This window comes from Tachysurus vachellii, chromosome 26 (assembly GCF_030014155.1).
Source record: "Tachysurus vachellii isolate PV-2020 chromosome 26, HZAU_Pvac_v1, whole genome shotgun sequence".
NCBI classification, from domain to species: Eukaryota; Metazoa; Chordata; class Actinopteri; order Siluriformes; family Bagridae; genus Tachysurus; species Tachysurus vachellii.
The window spans coordinates 8,917,555-8,932,059 of record NC_083485.1 but is presented as its reverse complement, the minus strand read 5'-3'; the positions used below and the strand labels follow the sequence as shown (position 1 = coordinate 8,932,059).

Genomic DNA, 14,505 nt, shown 5'->3' with positions numbered 1-14,505 from the left:
GCTTCCTCTTTGCGATGACTTATTTATGAATGGGCGTTTAAGTTGAACTCGGAGTCAGCCAATCGTTGCGCTGCTCAGTGTGGCTCTGACTGCTAATAGGACGATTCCGTTTAAGGGCGGTGTAAAACGGGGGATCATCCGCTGATAGGAGGATGCCGCTGTCACTCAAACTCTATTTTTTTCGAATAGCATCATCATAACAGGCTGGTGTTGCTAAATCGAAAAAGTTAGCATTGTTCGACATTAGGAAGTTTCAAACCTTATAGAATTCATGTAGAAACAAAATTAAAACTGTATAAACTTTGAATATACATCTTATGACACACGTCAAACCCTACTATACCACCTATACCTAGACCTATATAGTCATTAAGCATTATAGTCATGATTTTTTTTTCATCAAACTTTTTGACTAGTAAGAATACAATACAAACCTCAAACTGTTTATAATGACGAGTTTACCAAAAAATTCCCCGTCAGAATAGATTTTTTTTTATTAATTAATATCCAACCTGCTAAGAAATACGTACAATAATATATCCAATCTTGGCCTTTATAGGTTTGAATTAAACCCATTCACTTTCACTCAAACAGACTAATACGTTTAAGAACTAACAATTAGTTTAATAAGGGATCGGATTTTTCGGAACAAACAAAATAAGCATGAACTTCTGGGGTTTCCTGGACCCCAATGTGCAAACCAAGACTACAGAGCATTTATGAAGCTATACAATAATGTCATTTTGTGACCTGTATTTTAGCACCAAGGAACAAATCATACAATCTGCAAGTACAACTGTTCAGCCACCTGCTTGTGTATTTGTGTCTCTTTCTCAACTTGCAATCCAATATCTGTAACCACACACCACTGACGGCTTAGAACGGTTATTTAAATCACATATAAACACTATGCTTCCAACACGTTTGCAATGCTTATAGTTATATATTCACAAGGAACAAATTCACACCCCAGAGCCTAGTATATATCTGTAGTTGAGTGAGAGACATGTGTGTGTGAGGAAGGAAGAAAGAGAGAGAGAGAGAGAGAGAGAGAGAGAGAGAGAGAGAGGGGGAGGAAGAGAGAGGGAGAGAGAGGGAGAGAGGGTATAGAATATAGGGTATATAGGGAGAGAATACCGTAAATCAGTAGAGGCTGATCAATCATATTTTAATTATTTACTAATGCTCAAATTTGCAAAATTGCAGCAATATGTTTGCCTGTACACTTCCAGTGCATGTGAGAGTGAGAGTCAGTTAGTCTAAGTTAAGTGTGATACAAGAAAAAGCTCAGTCCTACCTTAATCCTACATGATCCCAATGCTTTGCCATCCATGGAAGTTTGTACAAGTCACCTAGTTCATATCCATATAATACATTAAAATGAAGAAGACATACACAATTGTTCTCTATATACATCAATACTGATTCGCTAGGCCAAAGGAATATGGATACCTTGAGTCTAAAACTATGTTGGGAGAAAATATTGCACTTTATTTTTAAACAAAGGTGCTAGTTTTAGGAAGAGTATTTCAGGAAGAGATAGGCCTTCACCCTTCTTTGAAGACAGTGAGTGACTGAGCTATTCAGATGTCTAGTGCAAGTTCATTCCACCACCTAGGTGCCAAAACAGAGAAGATTCTCAACGTATACCTCCCTGAGAGATGGTGGGACCAGTCGAGCAGTGCCAGAAGATTTGACGGAGCGCGGTGAAGTGTGAGGAGTGATACGAGCTTTGAGGTAAAAGTGAGCTGGTCCATTTTTGGCTTTATAGGCAAGCATCAGTGTTTTGAATCTGATGTGTGCAATATTCTGGTGTGTGCCTGTATTCCCATCATAAACTTGGCCAGCTTACTCTTACTAACCTACTGTCAGGTTTATGGTGGACGAACAAGAAAAATGAATGCATTCATAAAGACCTAGCTAGCGAAATTTATACAGACATTTTATTCCCAGAGTAAATCTGATGAAGCATTGATATGAGATCTGAATAAGCTTTGTCCTGAATGTAATATAAAGCAGATTTAACTAATATAGTTAGTTTATGTTTGGTCATGTATAAACACTATTAAATAATTCATTAATAAATCTTACCATCATTAAAGGTAGGGTCTCCAATTTTTGAAAGCCAATGTTGACATCACCAAAACAAACAAATGGGTCAAATGGGTCCCCAAACAAACCCAAATGGGTCCCACCCCTGTAATTATAGCTCCGCCCACACATGCATACGTAACCCAGGCAACTAATGGAAAGAAATGTGTCTTTATCATAGCTCATAGATATCTATACACTAGATGTCGCCTTGGGGTCCTAAAAATGCGTCAAAACCACCGCCATCTTTGTACGGTGCTCCTTTACCTCAAATGCATGGACGACGCTGGACTTCTGTGCTGCATATGGTTGTTCGAAAAGAAAGAAAGAAATCTAAAAACCAGACAGCAAGGGATTACATTTCACAAGCGAGAATGTGTTTTATGATATTGAATGCTAGGAAATTATATTTCTTGTTCCGTTAGTTTGTTTTAGTCCTTGGTTAAAGACCACAGCTGATCCATGCTAGTTACCCTTTAGTTTTTGACAGTTAGGAAAACAGACAATGTTTGTAGATTCCGAAGCTCTTAATAAGGACGTTAAAAAGTGACCCATGCTTTTTTGCTTAAAGGTGAAGACCCAACTTTATGTATGTTCTGTAAGATTCCCTTATCTGTCAAACATATTTTATTAGATTGTCCTGGACTTAACAAAAGCAGAATGCTCTTTTATCAAGTTACTTCACTTAGACATATTTAATGACATTATGCCTAAAGGTTTCGGATTTTTTTATCGTATGTTAATTAAAATAAAAATGACTTGTATCTCACCCCCCCATATTTGTGTTTTTGTAATTGAATTTTGCCATGAAAATAGCTTTTGATTGCTGACATGGTATTAAATAAAATAATCTGAATCTGTTTGTAGATTCCCAAGTGATAAACAGAGACGTCAGTCATGGACAAGTTGCAGGGACACTAAACACTTTTTTTTAAATGCTTAATTCAGCTGACAGTCCTGCAAAGATGTCACCAGTTAGGTTGGCAGTTCAGTCTCAAAGTCAAACTTTGTGGGGTTTTTTTGTTTATGTGACTTTAGTATATACTTATTTAATGTGGCAAAGGTATTGCGGGAAAAGAATAAATAAAAGATTGAACAGTCTTTGGCACCTCAACTATCTAACTTTCACATTATGTTCCTCTCAAATTTGTGATTTGCTTCCACCTGCAAATTGCTTTGTGTCTCATATTTATTAAACCAATACAATTTAAATGTTTAAATGAACATGTATAGTCACACCATTGTAGCAGTGTTACATGCAGTAGGCTATAAGGTCAGTAGTGATTGTTCATTTGAAGTTTACTCAAGTGGAAGAATGTAACTAATAAACTTACACCTACTAGCACTATGTATTATATTGTGAAAAAGTAGATTGTCTTCATATCAAAACCTTAGATTTTCTCTGGACTTAATGATAAATACATGTCTGACCTTTGGAAAGAACCAAAAAAAACTAGAAATCGCATTCATGACGATTTATGGTGATTTTATTTCTTTGCCTACATTGACGCTAATGCATTAAGAAGAGGGGGTCCCCCGTACCAAGATGGCGGCTCAGTTGACACATTCGCTCCAATGTACTGCCCTATACAAGGCGACATCTAGTGTATATATCTATGATCATAGCTGAAGGGAAGAACAATACGATTGCAGATAAACAAACAAGCAAAAATGACACACAAGCATAATCATGCAAAGGACGACATATATTAGTTCTGTGTAACAAAGCAAAACCAACGTTACTCACCTATCGAGAAGGAAAAAAGCGCCTCGACGTCTTTAGTAAAGTTGGCCGCATATTCACAGATTGGAGTTTCCCGAGTCAATAAATCCTGAGCTAAACGCTGTTACTACACAAAACACGGTTGTAGCTGCGTCTCTACATTACTACGATAGAAAAGAGGTGTTATTTGTGTAGTAACAGCGTTTAGCTCAGGAGTTATTGACTCAGGAAACTCCAATCTGTGAATATGTGACCAACTTCCTGCTCCTTCAGTTCTCTCCAGCGCTGGAAAGCTGATCCTATATTAACACGGTCCTACTTCTTGCCTTATCGTAAGTCTTTCTTCTCTTTCTTTCTTTGTTTTTATCCTCCATGTCAATGTTAAAACCGCTTTCTGCTAATGTCACACATGCGCAGTGAACACTCTCTCCGCCCATATTGACAAGACCCGCCCCTTTCTGCTCATTAGCTACACATTTGTTTTGTTTTTTGTTTATTTTTCGGCCCGACTCAGTTTTCTGAAGCATTTCGGAGACCCTACCTTCAATACACATTTGTATATGTGAAAATTAAGCAAGAGTTACACAAGATATAAAATGAGACTGTACTGCACCCTGCTGGATATGAATAATAAACACTTAAATAATACAGAGACACTACAAATTTATTAATAAAACCATTTATTAAAAAAAAAACACACACAATATGACTAATATAACCAAGTTTCAAAGGATTTTTTTTTTGTACTTTAGATAAAACTTGTGCACATGAGATATCATCAGAGCATGACAGAGTTTAAAGCTTAAAGGATGATCATTCTGCCAGGCCACCAAATTCTGGTTACACAGGCATTATGAGCTTGTTTTTTTTACTGTGTGGCTCAAATAAAATCACAAAATCTAAAAAGACTAAATGCATTTACATATTTATGGGGAAAAAACAACCAAACTAGACAAGTTCAGCTGAAAAAAATTCATCCAAGTAAACAGAATAGATCATGTTCCTTCACATAAATAAGATAGTAGAATTGCAGTTGACTACCTTGTCTCATTTTAAATATACCAGGTAAGTCAAGTTAAGGTTGAAAGAGATTATACATGTTCTCACCCACATACACACATACACCTGTACAATGTCAAAGACTTTATGTTAAAACAACCATATGTCTCATGAAAGGAAAAGGTTTTTCCTCAAAAAAAAAAAAAAAAGTTCATTTACAAAATGAAAAAAGAAAGAAAAAGAAACAAATGAAACTGTATATTTCAACAAAATAGAGAAGAAGCTCATTCTTTTCAACTGTTGCAATTTGAAAATCCAGGATTGTCATTTTTAATTCTGTATTATTCCAGGAAAATTTCCATAAACTTTAGTGATCTTATTGTCGGTCCATGACATCATTTGGTAAGGTGCAAAAAGATGATTCAGTGGTCTGTTCGAAAGCACACAGCTACCTTAGAGTTGAGGCAAAGAGTTCAGAATGACAAGAAGCAGTCATTAATTCACACAAACACACATCCCAGAGCTGAAGCTGAGAGAAAAGTCGTACAGAAAGAAAAAAAATTGTTTAGATCCGTGCAATCCGAGGCTACACCACAAAGGACTGCTTCTGTCTGAACTCCCCCTGAAACACGCACACACACATACACACATAATTAGAATTTAACTCCATTTCTATTTCAGCTACAAGCATATTATAAGTGTATAGAAAAGTTTAGCGTAACATATACCAGGAATTCCCAATAAAATTAACGAACAAATAAATGAATAAAAATTACAGACCCCCTGAGGACTGCAGCTTTATAACAGGAACGTAATCCGACAATGTAAATATTATACAAAACAGGCAACCATTATATTCATATACTATACCAATGAATCCTTTTTGTTCTTGACCTTTTCAGCCAAAGAACCTGAACTGAACCAGTTACAGAGCATTAAAACATTCTCCCTCGTTCCCTCTGCAACAGTGCAATAAATAACAGCATGAAGACTCAGGTCAGGAGCTTCAGGTAATGTTCACTTCGAACATCAGAATAGGAAAAAATGTAATCTGTGATGGGAGAGATTTGAGTATTTCAGAAAATACTAGGATGTCTAGAGATTACACAATAGTGCAAAAAAAAAACTAAAAATTACAGTGAGTGTGTTTTCTGTGGGCAGAAACAGCTTGCTGATGTAGAGAGAGAGAGAGGTTAGAGAATGGCCAGAGTGCACCAAGCTAAAGAACTCAAATACCCTCTCTTTATACCTACGCTGAGCAGAAAAGCATCTCAGAACATTCAACATGCTGAACCTTCAGTCAGATGAGCTCTTAATAGCAGAACTGAAAGCTGAGGCTACACTGCATAACTGAACAGCTTTAACTGCTAGCTTTGGTGAGTCTGTGCCCATTGTATCCTCAGATTCCTGTTCCTGATTGACAGTTAAACATACATTCACCGATTTAGATCAGTGTGTAAACACTATACAGCATTAACATCAAAATCGCAGAAGCTCAGCAGTTTCCAGCCCACCTGGCACCTACAACCATGCTGTCAAAGTCACCCTGCTGTTTCACATGATCAGCACCTGAAGCTCTTGACCTCTATCTGTAAGATTCCATGCACTGCAAAGCCACTCACTGGCTGATAGTAATAATAAATTAAAGCTGCAAGCAGCATTTCCCGGGTTCAAGCGTTTAAGGCCTTTGGATTGACATGACAATATACGTCATGTCATGCTACAGAGGGTGCCACAACATATATCATGTGAAGTACTCACCCGTCCAGTTTTCCATAAAATAAACAAAGTCATATCCATTAGAGATGAGCCGGATACTCGGCTGAAACGACTATCCGGTACGGATAAAGCACTTCTGCCGAGTACGAGTATTATACGAGTAATACGAGTCAATATCTGTGCTCGGATTGTATGAAAATCATCATTGGCTAGCTGATTGTGTCAGCGTTCTGTGATAGGCTAGTCACAGCGCCCCTCCCCTACAGTGATAGGCTAGTCACAGCGCCCCTCCCCTACAGTGATAGGCTAGTCACAGCGCCCCTCCCCTATACACATACAGATGTATTGTGTTGCTGTGTCTCGCTCTGCTTACTCACGGTCACACACAGAACAGCTCTCTGTCTCTCCCTCAGTCACTCGGGTTTTTTTTCCGTTAACGTTTAGGGTTTCTTCAGCTTTTTACTTCGGGTTGTAACGTTAATAATACGTACTTACTAACCAGTAGAGTTCTGGTAAACGTGGGTTCGTTCAGACGTGGTGCTTGCTTGGTAGAATGCGACTCGCATTGCGTCTCTGCCTGTCGGAGATTTTTTTCTTTTTTTAAACCTTCAGCTGTCTCTAACCAGTAACCAGACACTGAGTGTCTGACACGTTTTTGCTGTATTTCATAAAAACATAGGTAAGCTAGTGGTATAAATATTGCAAATTAATTACTACCCCCGCCCAGTTAAAGCCCCGCCCATTTCAAGACAAGCCCCACCTACTTCCGGGTTAGGCCCCACCCACTCTGAGTCAGAACCAGAATCAGAATCTTTGCCTTAAAGTCAGCACAAAATTGGGTTTTTGGACTGTTGGGGGCGCTAGAGAGCTTTTTTTTAAAAATGGCTGTTTTTAGTGATTTTTCCGTTATAGCGCTTTTTCCGTTATAGTGCTTTCCGTTAAAGCACTTGAGATTTGGACATATGGGTTTTAGGGGTTTAGGGGTTATGGGGACAAACACGTTTTGGGGTGCTGAAGCTGAGATTTTGGCCCTGAGTAACTGTGACCGGTACTACCATCTGACCAAGTTTGAGCTCTCTAGGCCTTACGGTTTGGGCTGCACGACCGTTTCTAGGGCGGAATAATAATAATAATAATAATAAAATATTATTAATAATAATAATAATAATCCTAACAAAAACAATAGGTTTCCAGCGCTTCACGCTTGAACCCTAATAATTAATGTTCACAATAATTGCTTAGCATAATAAAAGCCCTTCCCCCCCAACACACACACTGAAGTACACTTTACATCCTAGAGGCTTAACTAACATTACACTACAAAGTACTTACATCATCCACGTCACGATAATCCTGTGAAGGCTGTGTATACACTGTTGTTTTGGGCTTGCTGTTTATACAACACAAAGTTTTTAACAGTAAATGGATAAGCTCTTGGATGCGATACAGGTGACTGAAATGAAAATCGTGAGCAAAGAAAATCACTTACCTATCAGACATTTCTGAGGAGGTTTATAAAAAGGAGTGGGGAAAAAAGTGTGTGTTAATTTAAAAAAAGGGTGTATTTAGAATATTGTACAGGATAAATAAATATGCAGACATGAGAACTTACTGGGCAGATATCCCTTCTTCTTGGCGTACCACAGGCCGAAACAAAGCAACGCGATAGCAAGCAGTGCTACAATAACGCCGGCCGCAATACCTCCTGCGTTCAGATCACCTACGAATCAAATCAAAATGAAAATCATTACTTACAATGGAGTAGTCCTTGATATATAAAGCACTTTATATGATGACTGAAAGTTTTACTCACGAACATCCATGGTCGTGGCTGGACCACGCTGAGGACCCCCCTGTCCGTTGGAAGCTTCGCAGAAATAACTCCCACTGTCTGCCTTACTCACACTGGGAAACTCCTGTTTTTTACACACACACACACACACACACACACACACACACACACACACACACCTGTCAGGATGTCTGTATAGCTGATAAACCATGGTGCTACCTGTGTTTTATTTGGAAAGGGAACCTAATAGTAAGGACATCAAACTGACCAGGTTGCCATTCTGAGGGTTCAGTTTGTATGTCAAGTTCTTAAAGTTGGGGAACTTGCTGGGGTCTTCAGGCATTGGGGTGCCATTTTTGTACCATTTATAGGTGGAGGGAGGAGAGCCATCCTTATCGGAACAAGTCATTAGGACTCTCCTGCCTGTCGTGGCTGAGGTGGGGATCTGGCTGGTCGGCACTGACGGAGGAACTGCAGAGAGAATCTTCACTGTTAAATTGTCATGACTTTACTTTTAATACTTAGAAAGCTAAAGCAATTTATAACACCTTGAGAGAGAGAGAGAGAGAGAGAGAGAGAGAGAGAGAGAAAACTTGAAAACTTATCCATCTTTAAAAATTGTTCTCATTTCATTAGTATCTAACCACAAAGCCTGTTAAATCAGTTCTGACACTCAGTCAACCAGGCAGTTAGTTTACCAACCTGTCCAACAACATTAACAAGCCAAAAGTTTAAATGTTGCACTCAAAGGTATGATCGCTTGATCAAATTTGCTCATAGCTGACAGTACTGTGTGTTTAAAGCCACAACGATAAACATACCGATTGTGCAGTAAACTTTTTATCAAGCTCCAGTCAAAAACAATTAATCAACAATTGACCAATCAGATTAGAGAATTGTTGATTAATTGTTTTTGACTGGAGCTTGATAAATACCTCCTAAGAGGGGGGGTGAGAGAGGGGGAGGGAGAGAGGGAGGGGGTGAGAGTGGGGGGGTGAGATAGAGGGAGAGAGCAGGGGAGGGGGGTGGTGAGATAGAGGGAGGGAGAGAGGGGGGGAGAGATGGAGGGAGAGGGGGGGAGAGGGAGCGAGAGAGGGGGAAGAGAGGGGAGAGAGGGAGGGAGAGAGAGAGAGAGGGAAAGAGGGAGAGTGAGAGAGGGAGAGAGAGGGGGGGTGAGACAGAGAGGGGGGGATAGAGGGAGAGACAGAGAGAGAGAGGGAGAGAGAGGGGGTGAGACAGAGGGAGAGGGAGAGAAAGAGAGGGAGAGAAAATTTAATCAAATCAAAAGAATAGATTTTCTGATTAAAGAAATAAAAGCTTACCGAGCACTGTTAGTTTAACCATAACTTCTGCGTAGCCGCCACTACCAGACACTTCACAGTAGTAATCTCCAGTGTTTAGTCTCGTTGCTTTCTCGATCCTCAAGCCGCCTATGTACTGAGTCATGGATCCTTTAAACTTATCTGAAGACAGCAGAAAAAAAAAGTAAAAAAAATGTGTATGTATATTTTAGTCACACAAACGTCTCTCTCAAAATAGTTTGTGTAAAAACTTTATCTTCATATAATAAGGACATAAAATACATTTTTATCACTAAAATAAATGGATTCATAAATGGATTCATTGGTTCTGACGCCTACCTGTAATCTGGCCATCGAAGTAGATGAAGGACTGTGAGCCTTTCAAGTTGCTAAATTTCCATTCCACTCGAGGTGCTGAACCAAAATCGGCAGAGAAATCGCATTTTAAATCGGCTCCTGAGAACACACAAAGAGATCCTGGTTCATTCTGAGATTTATCCCAAACAAAGCTAAATGAAAGAGCTTCTATACAGCAACTAAAAAGCCAGGAAAGCCGCCCTGAAGCAAATGGTATTCAAAGGACCCATGGTTCTTCTCCTACTTTCCATGAACAAAGTACACAAATTGTACTCGCTATATGAGCACTTACACCTTGCTTGTCTAAATAGAACACACAAAAAACACACAACAACTAAAAAGACCTGACTTGAAGACTTGAACATATCCCAAACCAGAGCTGCTCATTAATCGAGAACAGAGATATGAACCGTACAACAATGCAGTTTATTATTAACAAATAAATAAACAAAACAAAAAGAAAGTGAAAAGTGGAAGAAAAAAACATACTCACCATTGTTCTCTTTGACCGCAATATTCGGCGTAGTCGTGCTGGCAGTAAAGGCATGCAGGCCTGAGAAAGACACATTGAGTTCATTTTATAAATTTGAAATATTCTCTTTTAATCACAAACGGATTATTTCGGATTATTTTCTGTTTATTTAAATCACGGCACGTGTTTCTTCTTAGACAGCAGGACGTGTAAAAATCCACCATCTTTAACTGATCGTCACACAAGATTCATCTTCCAGTTAATTCAGAAATGTCATCTTTCTCAAGAAACTGTGGCAATTCCTGCTTTCAGGATGTGCCATCTGAATATGTCAATGTCAAGTGTCAATATATAAGAGCAAAATTAAAAACATTGAGCAAAATGTGGCATTATGAATGACATCCAGGATGTCTGGAGTTTGTCACAGAGAGCAGAGATCACCTGGCTGTGTGACAGCTGTATGAAACTCAAATTAAAATTAAGAAGAAACTAAGCATGAAATGCTTCCCTTCATCTGTACTGTTGCGGTTAAGTTCACAAAAGCTGAAGGAGTGCTGAAGAAGTTCGGTGCGTGACCTCACTGCTATGGAATTAATAATTTAGACACAGTTTCAGTCAGAGAGCTGGCTGACTGACAGAGAGAAAAAAATGACTGACCTCATATGTGTAGGTTTACTTTACTTACACAGTGAGAGTAATTATGTGCCTTTTTTTTTTTTTTTTTTTTATAAACACAATCAAAGAGCCCCAGTTTTGGTTCCCAGTCTTCTGCTTCTGTCTAAAGCAACCGTAGACAATCTCAAGGTAATTTCTTTCCTTTTAGCCGACATGTTACCAGCTCTGACGACACAAAATCGCTTGCTGTCTCAAAACAAGATAACAAATCTCGTCTCTGTACTTTCGTTTTAAATTAAAAGGTAAGGTACTTGAACATCAAGGGCTCACATTTGGTCTGTTTGATTACGTCGATGCCAAGCACAGATTTGCAGCAACCCTTCCAAACAGTTCCTGTAACTACACAGTCTGTACTTTGATAACATATTTAGCTCACCCCTGACTGGTTTTATCTTTAATCTCACAGCGTTACGAGGCCATCGTCACTGTACACAGAAGCTCCCTGATCATACAACCGTTTAACTGTTAAATCTGTACATTTCTATGTTTTGCAGTTGTAAAACACTGCATGTATGTTTGTGATTGTGAAGTCTGTAATACGATTACAAGATAATCTGTTTTAATATAGCAAATTAAAAAAAAGGGACTGTTCTCTTAAAGCTCAAAAGTTAAACTCAAAAGTGTAAATACACCAATACATTTCTGCATTCTTTTGAACCTTCCTAGCCATGAAAAAGCAACTAAAAACAGTATACATTTACTTGTGATGAGTCATTTTATTTATCCTGAGGCCCTTTCCAAAGACAACATTTTCGACAAACCTGACCACGGTGTCTGTTTGTTTGCTTTTACGAATTGACCGGCTTCACAAGCTGACTTGTCATACAGGAAACGTAATATAACTCAAACAGTGATATAGTTTGTCCTTCAACAGCAGAAGAAGCTATAATCCCAAAGTAACCTGGTGACACATGAGACTAAATGGTACTAAATAACACTGACGCTAATTGTAAGTGTGTAAACTACGCTGTTCGTTCCTGATGTGCACTTACACACAACAGGTTCATCTCCTTACAGGCTAACATTATAAAACCTTCCCCGAAGACTGCTGCTGTAATCAACAGCACCGTCTTGTGCTTGTCCCAGGATTAGTGACGCTATGTTTGTCTGTAGTGTTTAGAACGTATAACGATTCATATGCGTAGTATTCGGTTTCTACTCTTTATAACGTGACTGGGTTCCCTTTTTGAGACAGAAACATTTTAGGGAAGTTTCTTAAGAAGTTTGACACACTCGCTTTTGGTTTGCTCGAGAGGGAACTAATATGGAGAATTAATGGAAATAAGCTCTTAAACAGTGTCTCTTATCTAGTGCATAAATAATTCAATTAAGCAGCCAATCAAACAGCAGTGTAAACGTTCCCATGTAATTGGAATAAAAAAACTGAAACAAAAGAGGACAAGATGTTTTTGTTTGTTTGTTTTTTGCTTATATAATTCTCATAATAAAGTTTTAATTCGACTGTGTAGAAATACAAAATGGAAATATTAACAATATTCTAGGAAAGAGCTCAAAAGTCACGTAAACATCTCAGTTCAGATATCAAACAGGATTCATTTGTAAAATAAACCGTGTATTGAACTCTACAGCCTCACTATCGTTCACTAAAATGGAATTTTCTAAACAACTGATGGAAATATTTCAAAATATTCCCATTTCCACCTGCTTTCGTGTCTCAGGTGAGTTTGAACCGTATTGCATTCAGTCCTTGCGTTCTCGTGCTAATAAACAACAACATCGTGATAATCCGAATACCTTTATTTATTCCTATCGTTGTTATTATTATTTAATGCACTATTTCGGTTTGTTTCGTCTTTGCCCTCAGGCCACTTCCTTGTTTGCGCGCTGCCGCAGAGCCGGTTTCGAGGGGGGAAGGGTACAAATGGTGAAACTAAAGGGCTCGATCCCAAATCAAACCCTAGTGCACTACGTTCGGTGCAGAGGTACAATATCAAGACGGAATGTAGTGCGCATACATAGGGAGCAGAGAAGCATTTGGGACGCACACAAGTGTAACAAGAGCGAAACACCTGTGGAATAGTTTTATTAATAAACAATGTTTTTGGTTTTACAAAGTTGCCAATTTGTAAATGTTATATTATTTATATTTATATATATATATATATATATTTATATATATATATATATATGTATGCAACTTTTTTTAAAGCTAAAGCATATCAATTGCTTTATAACTTGTTTTTAAATTAAACCTAATCTTACCTGCTGCTTGAGAGCAAAGAAGCACAAAAACGAAGAACATGTTGACAAAAGAAATAGTCCAGAAAGGCGGAAATGTGATAAAGACGTTTCACTAGAAAATAAGTCGGTTTTCGGAGGTCACGCACTGAAATATTCACAAGAGCTGCTTGGCTACGTGAACGCCCTTCCTAATGAAACTGGTTACCTGAGCTGCGTCTGAGGTGTTGCACAAAACCACGCCCACCTCGTGACGTAGTGAGAGAAGTCTCAGTGACACAAGAGTGTTGTTTTTTTTTTTATCCTTATCTCGTTTTCGTTTCTAGGATTTATTTTATTTATTTTTTTTACTACACTTTTTTTTTTATTCTAAAAACAATAATAAACATGTTTAAAATGATAAACGGTAATAAATACAGTAGTAAGTACAATAATAAACACATTATTAACATTGGTTTGCTTGTAAATAATACGCATGATTATTATAACCATTAAAGGGATGTTTATTTTTCCCCTCCTTCCTTTTTAAGCTGCACTTCCGCTTGTTTCTCTTTTGACAGTGCTAAAAAAACCTGCATGAATTTGTGTAGAAAAAAAATCACGCTTTTTTTAACGTAACATGGGATTTTTGTCACAAGATAAAGACAGACTTTGTATTTTTTTTCTCTCTCTCTTACTTTTGTGTTCTGTAAATTCTACTTTTATCATTTGCTTTTTCTCCTATCACAACTCACTGTTGTTTACAGGCGTAAACAAGGTCTCTCACAGGTGGTGTCTCTCACAAGTGGTGTCTCTCACCGGTGGGGTCTCACACAGGTGGTGTCTCTCACAAGTGGGGTGTCTCTCACAAGTGGTGTCTCTCACCGGTGGGGTCTCACCAGTGGGGTCTCACACAGGTGGTGTCTCTCACAAGTGGTGTCTCTCACCGGTGGGGTCTCACCAGTGGGGTCTCACACAGGTGGTGTCTCTCACCGGTGGGGTGTCTCACAGGTGGTGTCTCTCACAAGTGGTGTCTCACCAGTGATGACTCACACAGGTGGTGTCTCTCACAAATGGGGTCTCACCAGTGGTGTCTCACACAGGTGGTGTCTCTCACAGGTGCTGTCTCTCACAGGTGGTGTCTCTCACCGGTGGTGTCTCACACAGGTGGTTTCTCTCACAAGTGGTGTCTCTCTCA

At 38.7% G+C, this 14,505-nt stretch overlaps 1 protein-coding gene across 2 annotated transcripts; it reads right to left on the bottom strand.

Annotated features, from left to right (window-relative positions):
• Positions 1–4,477: 4,477 nt before the first annotated feature.
• f11r.1 (F11 receptor, tandem duplicate 1) lies at positions 4,478–13,543 on the bottom strand. Of its 2 annotated transcripts, XM_060863141.1 has the most exons (10): positions 13,353–13,543; positions 10,476–10,535; positions 9,965–10,081; positions 9,647–9,787; positions 8,593–8,795; positions 8,346–8,448; positions 8,145–8,252; positions 8,022–8,034; positions 7,865–7,922; positions 4,478–5,435 (listed from the first exon to the last, which is right to left on the bottom strand). In XM_060863141.1, exons 1-10 carry the CDS (start codon positions 13,390–13,392, stop codon positions 5,400–5,402), a joined length of 879 nt encoding a protein of 292 aa, XP_060719124.1. In that variant the 5' UTR covers positions 13,393–13,543; the 3' UTR covers positions 4,478–5,399. The 2 variants fall into 2 exon arrangements, with proteins under 2 accessions (XP_060719124.1, XP_060719125.1); XM_060863142.1 differs by lacking the exons at positions 4,478–5,435; positions 7,865–7,922; positions 8,022–8,034 and adding an exon at positions 7,930–7,985.
• Positions 13,544–14,505: the final 962 nt, after the last annotated feature.